The 18,382-nt window shown below is 40.3% G+C and overlaps 1 protein-coding gene across 1 annotated transcript in view; it reads left to right on the forward strand.

The window, feature by feature from the left end:
• The window catches only part of SUMF1 (sulfatase modifying factor 1), a 114,594-nt gene extending 96,455 nt beyond the window's left edge, over window positions 1-18,139 (forward strand). Inside the window, exons 8-9 of the mRNA XM_053599389.1 lie at window positions 7,286-7,345; window positions 17,091-18,139. Coding sequence (XP_053455364.1) covers window positions 7,286-7,345; window positions 17,091-17,201 — 171 coding nt within the window. The 3' untranslated portion in view covers window positions 17,202-18,139. The remainder of the gene's footprint in view (window positions 1-7,285; window positions 7,346-17,090) is intronic.
• The last annotated feature ends 243 nt before the right edge of the window (window positions 18,140-18,382 follow it).

Genomic DNA, 18,382 nt, shown 5'->3' on the forward strand with positions numbered 1-18,382 from the left:
GTGTGGGCGAGCTGACTGCTAGAAGAAAGTCAGCACGTGGGTTAAGGTGGATGGAAATCTAAAGGGTCAGAGGGTAGGGATTGGCACGTTCCCTCTTTCCTGGGTGGAACATTCTATGCATTCATTTCATCCTGGGTTGGTCAGTTTTATTTGGGCCAAATAAAATTTGGCTCTATCATCTCCATCTTTTTAGTCCACTATAAGGAGCCAGGATGGTGGGCGTGGTATCTCTTTTCTTCTGGGGGATGAGGGGCAGCCCTGTGGGCTGCCTGTAAGGAAAATGGGACAGGGAAAGGAGTAATGTTTACAGGATCATTCTTGGGTCTTCAGTCTTTACCGATTGGTATCCATATAGGAAGAGGATATGAGCGATAGTTTCTCAGGTGACTGCCTGGTCAGTACATCAGGAGATGAGGCAGAGGATTACTGGCCCAAAACTGAGAATGAGAAAGATCATAATTATGGCCTTAACATAGGAAATAACCAAGGAGGCCATGATTCCAGCACCATGAGGGTGGAGTAGCCTGAGGGCACAGTAAATTACATCATTTCCCACCCCTGAGATCTGTTTATTTTAGAGGACCTTTATAAGATGGCATCGTGGAAAAAGTTGTCCATGTGTCTGTCAGTAAAGAGATTGGCTTACCTTTCACTAGTAAAAATACCTGAAGTTCAAATTTTATGATTGTCCAGGGGGCATTCTGATTTTCTGGGGATTGTCAGTCTTCTGTAGCTAGGCTTAAAAAGTCAGGACATTTTGCTAGGTCCTCAGAGTGGCTGCAAACCAGATCTTCAGAAATACCTGGGCAATCAGACTTCCAGTGAGGACATATAGGCTGGACACAGTTTGGAGGGGAGGGTTTGGATTTGGGCACTGCTTTGCCCAAAGGCCTGGTTTGCTGCACTTAAAACATGGTCCTGGTGGAGATTTTGTTCTTTCAGAGTGCCCTGAGGTGTTTCAAGAAGTAGCAGGGTTTTGTCTAATGGCAGAAGCCAATAACTGGAGTTCTGAGAGGTCATAACATCTCACTGGGGGGGCCTAAGGGCCCTGGGGGGATTTTTGGAGCTTTTTATTTTTTTAGATCTCAGGTACAGACTGAGAAATAAAATTCATGTTCATAGAGTGGGGGTGAGGATATCATATAAATCCTACCAGGTCAGATCATATGATTGGGTTAAATATCTAAATTCTTGAGAGCATTTTGTGAGCTCTTTGGAGAACAAACCTAGTTTCTGACTTATGTAGGACAGATCTGAGCGAGAAAAGGGAACATGAACCCTGTCGATGCCTTCCATTCCTGCAACCTCTCAGAGGGAGCTTAGGGGTTGTGGTTGTCTGAAAGGTGTGGTTGGATCTAGTATGGGCTAGGGAAAATTGGTCTGCCATGTTTCTTTTCTTTCCTGGTTTTGCCATCTTTTCTTTCTCAAGTGCAGCAGAAGGCAGTGGGGAGCAGTAGAGAGAGGGGGGATAGGGTAAAATTCTGTGGGTAGCACTGAGGTTGAGGGAGGAGAGGCTGTGGAAGGGCAGAAAGCGGGGGATTGTCTGCTGGTTTGAAAGAACACATTGGCAATTCAGATGGGTTGGGGGAACTGGTTTGATCCACACAAGGAAAATCTCAGAGGGTTCACAAGACAACACAAAGAAGAAACGTTTCGGAGGAGGAAAAAGGCCTGGATATAGGGAATCTCCGACCATTTGCCTAATCTCTGACAGTAATTATTGAGATCACTGAGAGGTCAAAGGTGCCATTTTCAGGCCATTGTGAGCCATTGTCCAGTTTGTACATAGGCCAAACAGTATTACAGAAAAAGATGAGGCATTTAGGTTTAAGATCAGGCCAAACAGTATTATAGAAAAAGATGAGGCATTTAGGTTTAAGATCAGGGTAGAGGCGGCGCCTGTGGCTCAGTGAGTAGGGCACCGGCCCCATATGCTGAGGGTGGCGGGTTCAAACCCAGCCTCGGCCAAACTGCAACAACAACAAAAAAAAATAGCCGGGCGTTGTGGCGGGCGCCTGTAGTCCCAGCTGCTCCGGAGGCTGAGGCAAGAGAATCGCGTAAGCCCAAGAGCTGGAGGTTGCTGTGAGCCGTGTGACGCCACGGCACTCTACCGAGGGCAGTACAGTGAGACTCTGTCTCTACAAAAAAAAAAAAAAAAAAAAAAAATCAGGGTAGAGCCAGAGAGGCTTGAGGTGAGTTAAAAGGCAGCTTAAAGATGAAGAAGGGAGAATCCGTGACTGAGCAGTCCCCATATCGGAAACTGGAGATAAAAAGTAAATGAGGTCAAAGTGAGGATGTGAAGAGAACTTTCAAGGAGGAGGAGGAAGGACATGGCTGAGGCTGGGGTCAGGGAGGTTACCAGGCCTCTCTGCATGTGACCTTTAACCAATCAGAAAAATGTGGCTCAGGCCTGCAGGAGAGCGTCCGCACACACAAGGCGCTGGACAGGCAAGTCTGACTCACCGGGGTTGGTCTGTAGGTGGCCGAGGCTGGGGTCAGGGAGGTACCAGCCTCTGTGTGTGACCTTTAAGCAGCTGGAGAAGAGTGGTCCAGGCCCATGGGAGGGTGTCCCCACACAAAGCACTGGACAGGTGAGTCTCACTTACCAGCCTAGGCACACACAACTAGAATTTTTCAGCCCAGAGTGGGGAAAGGGAAGAGAAGTTTAAAAAACTGAGAAAGGGGCTATATATGATTGCTTCAGAGGCCCGGAGAAGGAGGGAGAGGCAAAGAGGAGTTGGAGTGGGGAAAAGGAAAGGAACGTTTAAAAAGTTCAGAAAAGGATTCTAGACAAATGCTCCCCCACGCCATTCAATGGATGGATTTTGGCCTGGGGTCAGAGGGGTCCCCTTGTTTCCCTTCCTTTCCTTAGAATAAGAGTCTCTCTATTGAGTCCGACAGCCTTCTCCCCGTCCCAGGTTCTTGGCACCAAAATGAGAGGTCAAAGACTGAAAATAAAAGATTATTTCAAAATGTGAAATGAAAGAAAGTGGAGTCCAGGGTCTGTATGGGCAGCATTGGCCGTTATTTCCACCCAGGTGTGATAGAGCTGAGTTTGAGAAGGAAGTCAGCACATGGGTTAAGGTGAATAGAAATTTAAAGGGTCAGAAGGGTAGGGATTGGCACATTCCCTCTTTCCTGGGTGGGACATTGTATGCATTCATTTCTTCCTGGGCCGGTTGGTTCTATTTGGCAGGTCAGTTCTATTTGGGCGGCTTGGTTCTATTTGGGCAGATCCCTCCATTTGACTCTATCAAAAATATTAAGGGGGTATAAATGTTTTTGTTACGTGGATAGCTGTATAATGCCTTGGTCAGGGTTATAGCATACCCATCACCTGAATGTTATTCATTGTACCTGTTAGGCAAGTTTTTCTCTTCCCTCTTCCAACCAACCCCCTTTCTTGATTTCCAATGATTTTACTCCTTTCTGTGTCCATCAGTTAGTTCCACATTATCAGGGAGTACATGTGGTATTTGTTTTTCCATTCTGGAGATACTTCACTTAGGATAAAGATCTCCAGTTTCATTCAAATTACTGCTAAAGATATTATTTCATTCCTTTGTGTGGTAGCGTAGTACCCCATGGTATGTATGTGTGTGTGTGTGTGTGTGTATAGTATATACAGAAGGTAACAACAACAACAACAACAAATATATATATATACACATTTTAAGAAAGGAAAAGAATTGTATTAAAATTGTAATACTCAATATATACTCACAGCATTTATCTTTATTGTATCTTTTATCTCTTGTAATTGCAGAAGTCAAACATAACTTGAGTATTATAATTTTAATACAATTTTTTCATCTCTCAAAATCTGTACACATCTTTTGGCACCCTCTGTATACATATATGTGTACATATATTTGGATTTTTGTTCTTAGGATAATGGTGTCCTATTCCATCCAGATTGCTGCAAAAGACATTTGATTCTTTTTCATAGCTGAGTAGTACTCTATGACATAGGTACGCCACATTTTGTTAATCCTTTTATTAGTTGATGGGCACTTGAGTTGATCCTACATCTTTGCAATTGTGAATTGTGCTGCAATACACATTCAAGTGCAGGTGTTTTTTTTTTTTTTTTTTTTTTTTTTATAAAATGACTTATTTTCCTTTGTGTCAATACCCTGTAGTGGAATTGCTGAATCAAATAGTAAGTCTACTTTTAGATCTTTGAGCAGTCTCCGTGCTGTTTTCCATAGAGTTTGTACTAATCTGCAGTCCCACCAACAGGGTATAAGTGTTTTTTTCTCTCTGCATCCTCTCCAGCATCATTGCTTTTGGCAGCCCTAACAAGTTACCATAAACATTGTGGCTTGAAGCAACAAAAACTCTCTCACAGTTCTGGACTTGGCAGTGTGAAATCAAGGTCTGGCAGGGCCACACTCCCTCCATAGTCTGAGCAAGGCCTTGTCCTTACCTTGTTGCTTCTGGTGGCTGTCAGGAGTGCTTGGTGTCCTTTGGCTTGTAGCTGCATCATCCACCCTGTGCCTGCATCTTGGCCTGGCCTCTGTGTGTCCGTGTCCCCTCCTCCTCTCATAAGGACATCTGTCATTGGATTTGGGGCCCCCTGTAAACTATTATGACTTTATATTAATTACAAAAATTATAAACTGCAAAGTGCCTATTTCCAAATAAGATCATGTACTGAGGCTCTGAGTGAATATGAAATTTGGGGACACTGTTCCACCCCCCTGTACCCTGCTAGTAACTTTTCTGGATTTTGGCAGGATGGCAGACATTTTAAACAGTGGTAGCTAACCCTTCATGATACTGTTTTCCAGCCAAAATAGTTTTGTTTGTAAGAAGCAGCTGAGCACTCACCTAAATTTCAGTCTATATTAACTGCTGCAACTGTATTAACATGAGGTGACTCTAGCTATTGCTGTGTCACATGGTGAGTGTCACTTAATGAGTACAGACTTGGTTCATTGAAGTTGGTGATGAAAGAGACCTGTTTTGTTCTCATGCCTTCCCATTGGGAAATTAGCTCCTTCTTGTTCCTGGATCTAACTTCACCAAAGAATTTTATCTTGTGGGTTAGCGGATACCGTGAGAAACTCGATGAGATTATAAACTGTCACTTGATGCATCATAGCACAGCATGCAGAAAACCACCTGAAGCAGTGTAGCATGGGAATTCTCTACCAAGAATCTTAGTGTAGCAGAGTGTGGCCATTATTTGGGACAGCAACACAGTTATTAATGACTATTTCATTCATGCTGTAGTGGATTATTGGTGTTTACGTCACTTTTATGAAATAAGAAACTCACCCAGTAGATTCTGATGCAATGCCTGTTGGATTTTAGACATCCTAAGGAGAAAGCTTCTGCTGCTAGCTATATTTTTATATGTAGCTTTTTACCTTTGCAGCTTGCCCATTTAGAGTCAATTATAGTTTACTAACATAACATTAAGCATTTAAGGCCTTGGAAATAGCGTGGCCTTGCACAGGCAGGAAGACTAGCCGATGACAGTTTCTAAGTACAGATGGTCCGTGACTTAAACTGTTTTGACCTAAGGTTTTTTAACAGTGGTGAAAAGCAGTACACCGTGAGTAGAAGCTGTACCTTGAGTACCTTTATAATCGTTCTGTTTTCCATTTTTAGTTCCATATTCAGTAAATTGCATGACATTATGAAATAGGCTTTGTGTTAGATGGCTTTGCCCAGCTGTAGGCTAAAGTAAGTGTTCTGTACACCATCAATCGGTTCCAAATTATCAGGGACTACGTGTGGTAGGCTAAGCTTTGCTTTTCCTGACACTAGGTTAGTGTCAGGGCAGGATGTAATCCCATCATCCTAAATCAAGGAGCATCTGTACCTGGAAATGCTTGGAAGATAACACACACTTCTGCCCAAGTGATTAACATTTACAGGACAGTACATTAGCCATGTTTAGGGAAAGTGTGGTTCTTTTAACTTCCTTGATAATACCTGGTTGACAGGAAAAAGGAAAACTAAGATAAATAGGCTTCTCTAGTTTTCAGTAAGCAAAGAGACAGCTGTGTGATTAACTGTCTTTTTTTTTAACAACAAAGGAAAATAAAGAAATCATTATCCCCGTCAGATTCCCCTGATTGTTCTGGCTTATCAGAGCTTAGTGCGCTCAGATGCTCTCCCCATGGTCTGCCTGATGCGCTTTTGTCCTTACAACTGGAGCTTTAGGATGTTCATTTCTACTGCCCTTTTATCTGAAGCCCTCCCTAGGAAAACCAGCCTTGCCTTTTGCTTGGCACTGTATGGATCTGATTCTCATTACAGGCTAGTCCCCACTCCTTCTTGCCTCCTTTTACACACTGCCCAATTTCCTCCACTTTTTGTTTCTTAGTGGGAGCACAGTGCAGTGTGTCAGGGCACAGACTGTGGGGCAGAGCTGCCTGGCTGTGCCACTTGTTTGGACATTTACTAAACTTACTGCTGAACTTGTGTGGGCAGTACCTGAATTAATATTTGCAAATTGCTCTGAACTGTGCTGTTTCATAGTATGTGCTCTGTAAGTCTTTTTTAAGAAAAGATAAACTGTCTTCTGCATCTTGATTGTGGTATCAGTTACATGACCAATATATGTTTGTCAAAATCAGAAATGTGCATTTTAAAAGGGTAGATTCTACTGTATGTAAATTATACCTCCATAAATGAGACCTAATTTTTGTTAAAGAACAAAAAATAAACTCTTTTATTCAATCAAGAAAGAGTTTATTATGTGTTACATAATGAGATTATAAAAACATAAAATTCATAGCTGGGCATTGTGGCAGGTGCTTGTAGTACCAGCTACTTGAGAGGCTGAGGCAAGAGAATCGCTTAAGCCCAAGAGTTGAAGGTTGCTGTGAGCTGTGACATCATGCACTCCAAAGAGGGCAACATAGTGAGATTCTGTCTCAACCCCCCCTCCCCCCCCAAAAAAAACAAAGAGGCTCATTGAACAAACCAGTGATAATGCAGGATGAATTTGCATATCAGCACTGCCGCAAACAGCTCATTAGTGATTGTTAAGGCTAGAAATGCTGTAGGAACTTAGAGGCGGGATTGCCTCCTGTAGTGGGAAGACTTCACCAAAGATCTAGGGGTGGGCCTTTGAGGACAGGTAGTATTAGGGGAGATGGGCCTTTGAGAGGGCCGGTGGGTGCAGGTACAAGGCCCAAGGGCAGAAATGCACATGGAATGTTCTGGAAACCACGAGTGAGCTGAATGGATCAAAATGGACTCTCCCCTGCTTTGTGAGGGGCAGTGTGATTTGTGGAATAATTGATTCTTTTCTCTTTATCCACAGAAAGGCCCCCCTTCTGGGAAAGACCGGGTGAAGAAGGGTGGATCCTACATGTGCCATAGGGTAAGTCATGTCACTGAACTCTTGTTTTGATGTTCTAATAGGTTTATGGATCCACAGTAAACAATAGTCCCAAATGTTTCATCTACTTCTGCTAATACATACCTGTCCCCATTGAAACTGGAAAAAAGTAGGACATTCATCTTAAGTTTGATTTCAGGCATGGGGAAAAGTAGCACAAGAAGCTGAGGTTATATAGGATCTATTGTCTACCAAATCCCATGCTGTTAATCTTGCCCCTTTGAGAGACCTTTGTTGTCCCATGAACTGGGGGCGAGGGTAGAAGAACACATACCCTTTTCAGTATGTAAGTCTGGAAGCACCCTTTAATTCATTTGAGACTTCTATAAATTTCTGGGTTCTCTGCTGAGATTCATGGGAGAGTTATAAATGGAGGGTAGTTTGTGACTTACAGAAATGCAAGCATCTGAATATTCTAGGTATAAAGTATGTGCCTCGTGAAATAACACAGCATTCTCAGAGAGTGTTCTGTCTTTAGGCCATGATTTTATTGTTAGATCTGGCTGCGTTTGGTTGGTTGGAGTAACTTGGTGTTTCTTAAGTAAACTTTATAAGGAATTTGGAAATCGAATACCATCACCTCTCTTTTTTCTTCAAGTCATATATACTTTTAGTGTCTCCAGTTTAGTTTCTTTTGTCTCTGTACAAAGATGGCATTTTGCAAATTGTTATTGCCAAGAAATTTCCTATGGTAATTCACTTAGTCCAGGCAAATAGAGACTTAAAACCATATACAATGGCTCCAAATTAAGTTACAATTTGATGATGATGGCATTATCAAACTTTGCTCTAAAACAGTGGTTCTTATGTTTTAATGCTTATTGGAATCATCTTGAGATCTTTAAAATTACTGATGCCTGGTTCCCTGCTTATCCCCATTTTGATTTGATTTTTCCAGGGTGCAACCTAGGCATCAGATTTTTTAAAGCACTCAGTGAGATAAAAACATACAGCAAAGTTTGGGAATCATATAATCTAGAGAATCTTTCTAGATTATATTTGTGTGTGAATTTGTTGGTATGCATGTGTGTTTCTTAACTTAGTATTTTTAATCCAGTGATTCAGGTGGAGTTCATGGAATTGAGTTCAATTTATGCTTTATACCTATTTTTATAAGAAGCTGTCAGCAAATTTGTCTTTGCAAAATCCTATTTTCAATTTAAATTAAAAGCATTATCCCAGTGTATTTACATGTTCACACATACCCAAGTGCATCAGAGTCTTCAGTCCCAAATCATTTCTCTAATTGAAGTTGTCACTGCAAGTGTACTTGGACCTTGCTGGACAACCAAACTTCTTTGAAAAACAGTTGAATCTCTCTTTGTGCAATTGTATCTCAAAATCCTAATTGGTACCAGTTATGTCTCTGACATATGGCACTTCTCTAAATTGTGAATCTATTTACTTTCTAAGTAATTGAGGCCCAGAACGTTTTTCATCAAGCATAAATGGGGAAAATGTGAAGCTTTTAAAAAACATTTTCAACAAGAACATAAACTATCCCACTTCCATGGATATGAATGTGTGTCTGCTTTAATGTTTTATAAGTTTTAGCTTGTTTTTTGTTTTTTTTTTTTTTGTAGAGACAGAGTCTCACTTTTATCACCCTTGGTAGAGTGCCGTGGCTTCACACGGCTCACAGCAACCTCCAAATCCTGGGCTTAGGCGATTCTCTTGCCTCAGCCTCCCGAGCAGCTGGGACTACAGGCACCCACCACAACGCCCGGCTATTTTTTTGTTGCAGTTCGGCCAGGGCCGGGTTTGAACCCACCACCCTTGGCATATGGGGCCAACGCCCTACCCGCTGAGCCACAGGCACCGCCCAGTTTTAGCTTGTTTTTAATCTACATTTTTATAAGCTTCCCAGTTGATTCTTTTAAAATGTATTTTAACCTAATATGTACTTTTATTACATACACTTACGAAGTACAATTGATTTGTGTGTGTTCATCTTGTATCTCGTAACTTGCTAAACTCTTCTAATGCTTGTAATGTTTTTGTAGATAGGTTTTTCAACATAGGTGATTATGTGATTTGTGAATATACAATTTACTTCTTTCATTTTAATCTGGATGCCTTTCATAACTTTTTCTTGCTATATGGCTAGAATCTTTAGTATATTGTTGAGGCGGAATGATAAGAGCAGATGTTCATACTTCATTGTTGATCTTAAGGAGTAAACATTTTTAAGAATTAGGTATGATATTAGCATAGTTTTTTCATAGATGCCCTTTATCAGTTTGAGTAAGTTTTTATCCCCCCCCTAACTCCCAATGTGTTTTTTTTTGTTGTTGTTGTTGTTGTTTTTTCTTTGTGACAGAGACTCAAGCTGTCGCCCTTGGATGGAGTGCTATGCTGTCATAGCTCACAGCAACCTCCAACTCCAGCTTAAGCGTTCCTCTTGCCTCTGTTTTTCTGTTTTTAGTAGAGACGTGATCTTGATTTTTGCTCAGGCTGGTCTTGAACTCAGGAACTCAGGTGATCTACCTGCCTCAGCCTCCCAGAGTGCTGGGATTACAGGCCTAAACCACCATGCCTGGCCTCTTTTTGTTTTTTTAGATTGGCATTTGATTGCTTATTTGATTGATTGGTTGAGATGTGGTCTCCCTATGTTGCCCAGGCTGGTCTCAAACTCTTGGCCTTTGTGATCCTCCTGCTTCAGCTTTCCAAAGTATTGGGATAAGAGGCGTGAACCACCACACTTGGCCTGAGGAAGTTCTTTTCTATTGCTATTTTTTTGTGTGTGAGTTTTTATCAGCAATACATGTGGATTTTGCCAGATGCTTTTTCTCCATCTACTTTGTATTGAGATGATTATATGTTTTTTTTTATAATCTGTTAATATGGTAAATTACATTGCTTTTCAAACATTAAGCCATCCTATGATACATCCCACTTAGTTATCATGTATTATCCTTTTTATATATTTTGGATTTGATTTGCTAAAGAGATAAATGTGAGCATTTTTGCATCTATTTCATAATGGTGATTGTTCTATTATTTTCTTTTCTTGTTACATCTTTGGTTTTGATTTTCAGGTATTGTCTTCATAGAGTGAATTAGGAAATACTACCTTATTTTCAGTTTTTTTAAAGAGTTCATATAGAATTAGCTTTTTTTCTGAAATGTTTGAAAGAATTTTCCAGTAAATATTGCTAAACAAAGTCACATTAAAAGAAAAAAGCTTTTTAATTAAAAATAATTCTCCATTGAAGCCATGTGGGCCTAAAGTTGTAACTATAAATTTAATTTATTTAATAGATGCAAGGCTGTATAGTCTTATCTCTTTCTTCTGGATTAATATAGTAGTTTGTGTCTTTCAAGGAATTTGTCCATTTCATTAGAGTTATTGAATTTATTGGCATAATTTCTGCCTCTTCTGGAGGTGTGTAGACCGTTTATATTTAATATGACTATTGATATGGTTGGGTTGAAATGTGCCATCTTGTTTTTTTTTTTTCTCTTTGTCTCATCTGTTCTTTTGTTGGCAGTGTGCCTTCTTTTGGAGTACTTATTTTTTATCACTCCATTTTCTTTCTTTTGGCTTATTACCTAGAACTTTTTGTTTAAGAATTTTAGTGGTTGATGTAGTGTCTATGTTATACATCTTTAACTCTTTCTGTTCTACCTGAAGAATAAGTTTTACTTTAGCCAGGTCAGTGTGATGGGGAGAACATTCCAGAAGAAGAGAATTGCAGAATGACAAAACTGAGTGAGATTCACAAGATTTTCCAGAGAAAAAAATGGAAGTTTCAGAATCTTGGGGGTAAAGTGAATTGCACATTATTTAGATCTTTAACATCAGTCTGGTTATTTCTGTGAGCTCAGGAAAACAGCATAGTGTTCGGTAGTGAATTATTTTCAGAGTACTTAGCCTTTCCATTAGATTAAGTATGGCAGCTTTTACTAAATATTAAGATATAGATTCTGGAATTATATCTGAATTGACATTCTGTAACTGTTTCTTGCTAGGTGTGTGACCTTGGGTAAATTACCTAAACTTTCTAAGCCTCAGTCTTCACATGTGTAAAATACACACTATAATTGCACCCCTTGTAAATAAGGGTTGTCTGAGGAACAAATGGACCAAAATAGATAAGCTCTGAGTATAGCTTATGGTATAGGCTCAAAGTTAGTTGCTCCTATCATTATCATCCTTAATCTCCACTATCTTTATTATAATTAATTTTCTCCTTCTCTTTTGAAAAAGGAATCAGCTAATGAATTCCTAATTAATTTTTAGGTAGAATCCTAAAAGTTATGCTCATTACATAGATGAAAATCAATAAAAAGAAAGAAAAATGTTGTAATTCATTTTTTTAAAATCACTTTGCTTAGAAGATAACTTTTTTTTTTTTTAGACAGAGTCTCACTTTGTCACCCTTGGTATAGTGCCATGGCATAGTAGCTCACAGCCACCTCAAACTTTTGGGCTTAAGTGATCTTTCTCCTTAGCCTCCCAAGTAGCTGGGACTACAGGCGCTCGCCACAATGTCTGGCTATTTTCTGTTGCAGTTATCAGTGTTGTTTAGCAGGCCTGGGCCGGGCTCAAACCTGCCAGCTTACGGCTGGCGCTGTAACCACTGTGCTATGGATGCCGAGCCAAGATAACTTGTTTTAGATCATGGGCTAGGGCCAGTTTGCCTAGTTGAAGAAAACGCTGATGATCATTCATAACTTTTTGAAAGTCTACCCAAAGTATAAGTTCAATAAGGAGATGAGGACACAGAAAGAAAAACTGTGAGGCAACATGCCGTCTAGTTAAGAGCACAAACTTTGGAATGGGACCATCTACCACTTATAAACCATGTGATCTTATGCACATATTTGTTCCTTAGTTTCCCCTCATATGTACAGTGCAGATACTAATAATATCTACCTCACAGGGTTATTGTAGGATTAAGTGAGTAAATATATGTGAAGTTCTTAGAGCAGTTCACATGTTAAGTGCTTGGAAATATTAGTTGTTATTGTTGATATTATTAGATTAATCCTGGGGATGTCTTTCACCCAACCCTTAGCATTGAGGAAATCCTTACTTATGCCAAAATGAAGTGCAAAAAGAATTGGTCTACTGTCAGTATCAAGAACAAGGAATGTGGCAGCCTGGCACCTGTAGCTCAGTGGTTAGGATGCCAGCCACATACACCAGGGCTGGCGGGTTCAAACCCAGCCCAGGCCAGCTAAGCAATGACAACAACAACAAAAATAGCTGTGCATTGTGGTGGGTACCTGTAGTCCAGCTACTTGGGAGGCTGAGGCAAGAGAATTGCTTAAGCTCAAGAATTTGAGGTTGCTGTGAGCTATGATGCCATGGCATTCTACTGAGGGCGACGTGGTGAGACTCTGTCTCAAAAAAAAAAAAAAAAAAAGAATAAGGAATGGGAAATCAAGAGACCTGAGTTCTGATGCATAGTTCTCTATAATGGTTTTGTTCAATTTGAACTGCAATTCCCTTAAAAATCCCTTTTATCCCCAAAAGTCTTCTGCTCATAAAAACCATATTGCTGTTCCACTTGAATTCAAAGCCCCAAGGTTGGTAAGTCCTTATCTTAAATGGATTGTTCCCAAGTCCAGGAACAGATGTAGATATCAAGTTCACACAGTAATTAGACATTTTGATGAAATAAGACTAAAACAGGTCCTTCCCACTTTCCCTGTTCTTAATTAATAGAATGACCCATTTTCCAGCCACATAAAGACCTCACATTCTTAAGAACTTCTTACGGTTCTAAAAGTAGAACTGGAAAAAAGAAAGCAATGAGGACATTCATAATCAGGCCATTTACCTCTTTAATTATGTGCTTCGTTAGTTGGAATGTAAAGTGAACGACTTATTCATAAATGTTTGCTGAGTGAATGAATGCATTTGAAATGGAGTGGTGGTGTGACTTGGCTGATGGGCCTGACCCCCACCACTAACTTTCATAATGTTCTTCATAGTCATTTTGGTTAATTGAAAGCCTCAAGGATTGCTGTGATCTGATAAAGAACTAACTCCTTTTGTTGTCACTGATTTTAAGCTTTTTGTTACACAAAGAAAACATTTCCATGCATAAAAATTAAAGATAAAAAGGGAAATAAAAATCATCCTGCTGCCTAAAGAAAACTGGTGGTCATATTCTACCAAATTTTTTTTGTGTGCACTTTATTTCAAGAATGGAATTATTCTGTATATACCAGGTTCTTCAGATATGGCCATGGTAAAAATCTCTTATATATCATGGATCTCTTTTCTATGATTATGTTCACAGCCACAGAATCCTTCTCAACACAGTGCTCCGGACAGATACCAACAGCTCATCTGAGTTGTCATATCCTGGGTTTTGTGGCATATGAACATCTTATTTTAAAATAGTTTGTTAAATAAGAGATAAGTGGTGGATAGAGATACGCCATCCAACAAAAACCTCAGTTCTGTGTTATATCCTCAGAGAAATCGCTCAGCTTTTCCATTCATGTAGCAAATATGTATCCACATTCAAAGGGTTATTATTATCTTCCTGCCATTGAACACAAGCTCTCCAAGACCTGCTTAGAAGCTGACTGATGCTTTTGTTGTTGTAGTGAGGAAACAGATTGCCCCAGGGGTTAGATAAGACAGGCAAAGTTAGTTTCTGTGACTGAATTTTATGTTCATTATAACGTAAAGATGATAAGGCCATCCAAGTGTCTGGTGCTTTACTTGTTTATGTAAAGACAAAGATGAAGTGTGCTAAAGTTATTCCACTAATAGCACCATTTTGTTGATGAGGGAACAGATTCAGGAAGGCTTCACCTTTGCTGAGGTTAAATAGCAAAATGTTTGCTTATCACAGCTTTCCCCTTGTACCAAGCCGCGACTCCTGTCTGCTGAGAAGACAGTCTGTAACGTGACTCCATCCTATTTATCTACCCACATTTCCTGTTCATTATAACCATCTCTGTAGCAGTCATTTTTCCTGGAATTCTCATTCTCCCTATCTTTGAACAACTCAGCCCACATGTCACCTTATCAGAGAGGCTTTCCCAGACCACCCCATCTGAAGTATCCACCTAGTCACTCTCAATCCTCTTTCTCTATTTTAGTTTCTTCCCAGATGACTTCTACCAGAACAAGCTAAAGTTCATTATTATTATTTTTATTGTCTTGACTACTCTCTGTTGAATGTCAGCTCCCTGATAACAGGTACCTTGTTTGTCTGGTTCTGACTGTATCCCTCATGCCTAAAATATCATCCAGCATACTGCAAGCTCTCATATATTTAATGAATAAATAAACCGTGCTCGGACATGATCAGGCTATGGTCTTGATATCTTTTTGTCTGAATTTTTCCATTTTCCTGCTTCTGATGTCATTTTCTCCACTTGATATCCCTTCTTTCTTCCTTTTAAAATCTTATAAAGCAGGGCTCAAAGTGTGGCCCATGGGCCTGTAGCATCAGCAGCACCTACAAACTTGATAAAAATACACGTTCTTAGGCCTTACCCTAGACTTCTTGAGTCAGAAACTCTGGGTGCATGGCCTAGGAATATGGATTTAAACAAGCTCTCCGGGCCATTCTTATGTATGCTGAAGGCTGAGAACCATAATCACAGAAATCCCACGCAGGTCAAGGGTGCCTTCCAAAAAAGTATCCTAAAGACTTTGGCATTTTATAAGGGACAGTTCCTTCACCTCCATTACTAATAACCCCAGAATTATTTAACCCTAGTATGTCTTGTAGCTGTTTAATGTACAATCTGTTCCTCACCAGCCTGTGATCTCCAGCAAGACAAGACCCTTTCTGGGCATGGGTACATACAGCAGGCAACCAGGAAACGCTTGATTATTTTTGGTCATGGGTTATAGAACAAGAACGTTCATGTCATCTGTCTGCCTCCCCTGAACTTGATTCCTGCTGCAGTGTGGAATTCATGACACATGCTTGGTTTCATGGGACCCTGAATTAACCCATAGGCGCTTGATTCTAGGAAGACCGAAGCACTGTTGTTTGAGTTTAGCCCTGGTGCAGCCATGAGTAGGCTCTGCATGGAGCGAGGTTGTTGCTGTGTCTTCCTGCATGGCCACCTCTAGGTATTTGACAGTTTCCTCTGCATGTGGATCACACTTAATAGCAGACGCCATCAACTTTTATTACGTCAGTGAACACATTTTAAATTCAACTTCCCTCTGCCTGCCTGAGATTTGATGATGTTTGTTATATTCTTCGCTGGCCACAAGGAAAATGGGAAAATTGGTTGCCATTATTTCAGTATCTGTAGAAGACAAAGCATGGCCACTGCATCTTATTTTCTCAAGTGCTCCAGAGAATTGTCATGTCCACTTCAGAGATAATTTTATGAAGATTAGAAGCACTTTACTTTTGTGAGAGATAAGAGAATAATTAAAATTTAAGGAAGAAAACCAACCTCTTACATGCTGACCGATTTCTCCAACCCCCACATTCTCTCTTCTGCTAAGTTCCAATGCTACACAATTCTTTGTGTAGTTTCTTTAGCCAGTTGTCAGGGACTTGAGTTTCACTGGGCCACCTCCGCATGTATGCTCATGGTACACAGGATGACTCGTTTGCTTTCATTCTCTGCCATGCAAGAGTTCCATGCATGGTTACTTTTCAGAATCTGAAAGGTTTTGAAGTGTTTGCAGCAAGTAATTCATCCTTTATTCACTGAATGCTTCTTAGGTGACCATACGTGTCAGGCTTTCTTTTGTTTGTGCGAGTGTGTGACTTGGATGTTGGAAAAAGAAGACAGAAGATGTTGTACCCTTCCCTCTAAGAATACAGAATCTTGCTAGGGAAGCAAGAACACCATAGTTAGATCTTTAAGAACCCTGAAGTCTTGGGTAACTCATTTAGTTTCTCTGGGATGTTATTAAAAAATGAAGTAACAAATGAAGCTACCACCACGCCTGGTTGCTCGAGGTCTGTGTTGGTGTGCATATGTGTATACTTGTGACTTGCTCTGATACAATGACACAGATACAAAACAAGCCCCCAAAATGAATAGTTCTGTGAGTTATGATGATTTAAATTCCCAAACCAATGTATTAAAAAAAGTTTTCTTATAGCCTTTCCTACGTTTGGTATTCCTAGGCTTGCTGTTTAATTTTTTGCCCATCTACTGGACACTGGATAGTAAATGATATATCTTAATGTTACTTTTAATAGTTTCTCAACTGCCATCTATCTCTGTTATTTGGTTTAATGTAAAAAATTTATATGTAGGAAATATGAAACCCAGTTGCTGGAGAGTAACTCCTGTACTCTTTGTGGTACATTCTAAATCTTCCGATCTTTTCCCCCCTTTGTTAATGTATAATTACCTAGATTGAATTCATATTACATGTATAACTTTTATCTTCTGACTTTTAACATTCTCATTAACTATTATGTGAAAACACAGTTTTCAGTGGCTGCTTATTATTCTATCATATGGATGTGTCTAAACTTACAATAATTGATCATTAGCATTTTTTCTTTTTTACTGTTGTAAGTGATGCTAACACCAACATCTTTGTACTGTATCTATTTTATGTTTATATGGTAAAGGACATTGGATAGCTCTCGAATGTACAGCCTTTTTCAAAGCACCCACATTAAGCATCCATGAGAGGAGGGTGTGGGGGAAGCACTGTCATTGGTGGGCATAACTTCTGAACGGCTGGTACTTTTGTGTAACATGCATCTGACAGTTTAGAGCCCTCAGTTCCAGTAACACTTACCTCGCCTTTTTATCTGCACAGTCCTACTGCTATAGGTATCGCTGTGCTGCTCGAAGCCAGAACACACCTGATAGCTCTTCTTCAAATCTGGGATTCCGCTGTGCAGCCGACCACCTGCCCACCATGGACTGATAGCCGAGAAGAGCCTTTCCAAATCCAAGAAGTCATGTCTAATCTGCACTGGGCTTCCCTCAGAACTTTGAATGATCGTGCAAAGAATTCTCACTCCAAAGTGGGTTACATCCCTGCCCAGTGGCCAAGGGAACCATTGTGTGGGACCAAATCGCTGACCTGTGTCGGTCACGTGCTTTATTGTGTGGTGCATCTTTGGAGAGTCTTTTAAAGAGAAAGGGGAGTGAAGGATCCCTAAATGAGGCTTCGGGAGGCCTGAGTCCTACCCAGGTTCTGCCCCAGGGGTTAGACTCTGGGGTCCAACACTTGATCTTCCTGGGCCTCCAAGCCCTGTCACAGCAAACAAGGGTGAACAACATGACCGCTCTCAAATTCTAAGAGTGATATCAGAATATATTGTGATTTCATAGTGAGAATTTATGGCAGATTATTTTTTAGCTATTTTTTTCCATATGTGAACCTTGGGTGATACTAATCATGTAAAGTAAGAGTTCTCTTACATATTATTTTCAGAATAGGGTGGGGGTGGTGATGAGTCCTTTATATTCATACTGCACTTTGTGTTCTTGTACATTGCTATGGTGTATCCCATGGGGCCAGTGATGGTTTGCTAGAGCTTAGGAGTCTGAACACACAGAATGTCTGTGGGGTGACTCTACTGTGCTTTATCTTTCAACATTAAGTGCCTTTGGTTTGGAGGGGCAGTTATAAGCCCTGTTTCCCCTCTCCCCAAAGCCTTCGGTGAATGTAAAATGTGCTAAATAGGGAAACCCGTTTAATTCTGGAAGTAGGGAAAAGGAACCAGGACCTTGAATTGGGTATATTCAGGTATCATCGAGTATTTTGTAATAGAGAAGTAGGAAATCTTGTTGTCTATGGAATATCAGATGCTTTGAGTCATGCACTATGTCAAATAAAGTGGTTTCTGCTAAATCAGGCCTCACTCTCATCCATTTCTTTTCTCTTTTCCCCTTTGTGTTTCTCTTAAAGAAATGAATCGGGATATTTGTGTGTCAAATTTGCTAGAAAATTAGCTAGCAGATAAATTTGATATATGGGTAGTCTGTGGGAATTTGTATTCCCAAAAGCTAGACTCTTCTGCTGGGAACCCTATTATGATTTGGCTCAGTCTTACTCCAGCAGATAATACAAGGTCAAGGATGTTGCCCCAGTTGGTGGTC

Source organism: Nycticebus coucang, chromosome 8 (genome assembly GCF_027406575.1).
Source record: "Nycticebus coucang isolate mNycCou1 chromosome 8, mNycCou1.pri, whole genome shotgun sequence".
Lineage (NCBI taxonomy): Eukaryota > Metazoa > Chordata > Mammalia > Primates > Lorisidae > Nycticebus > Nycticebus coucang.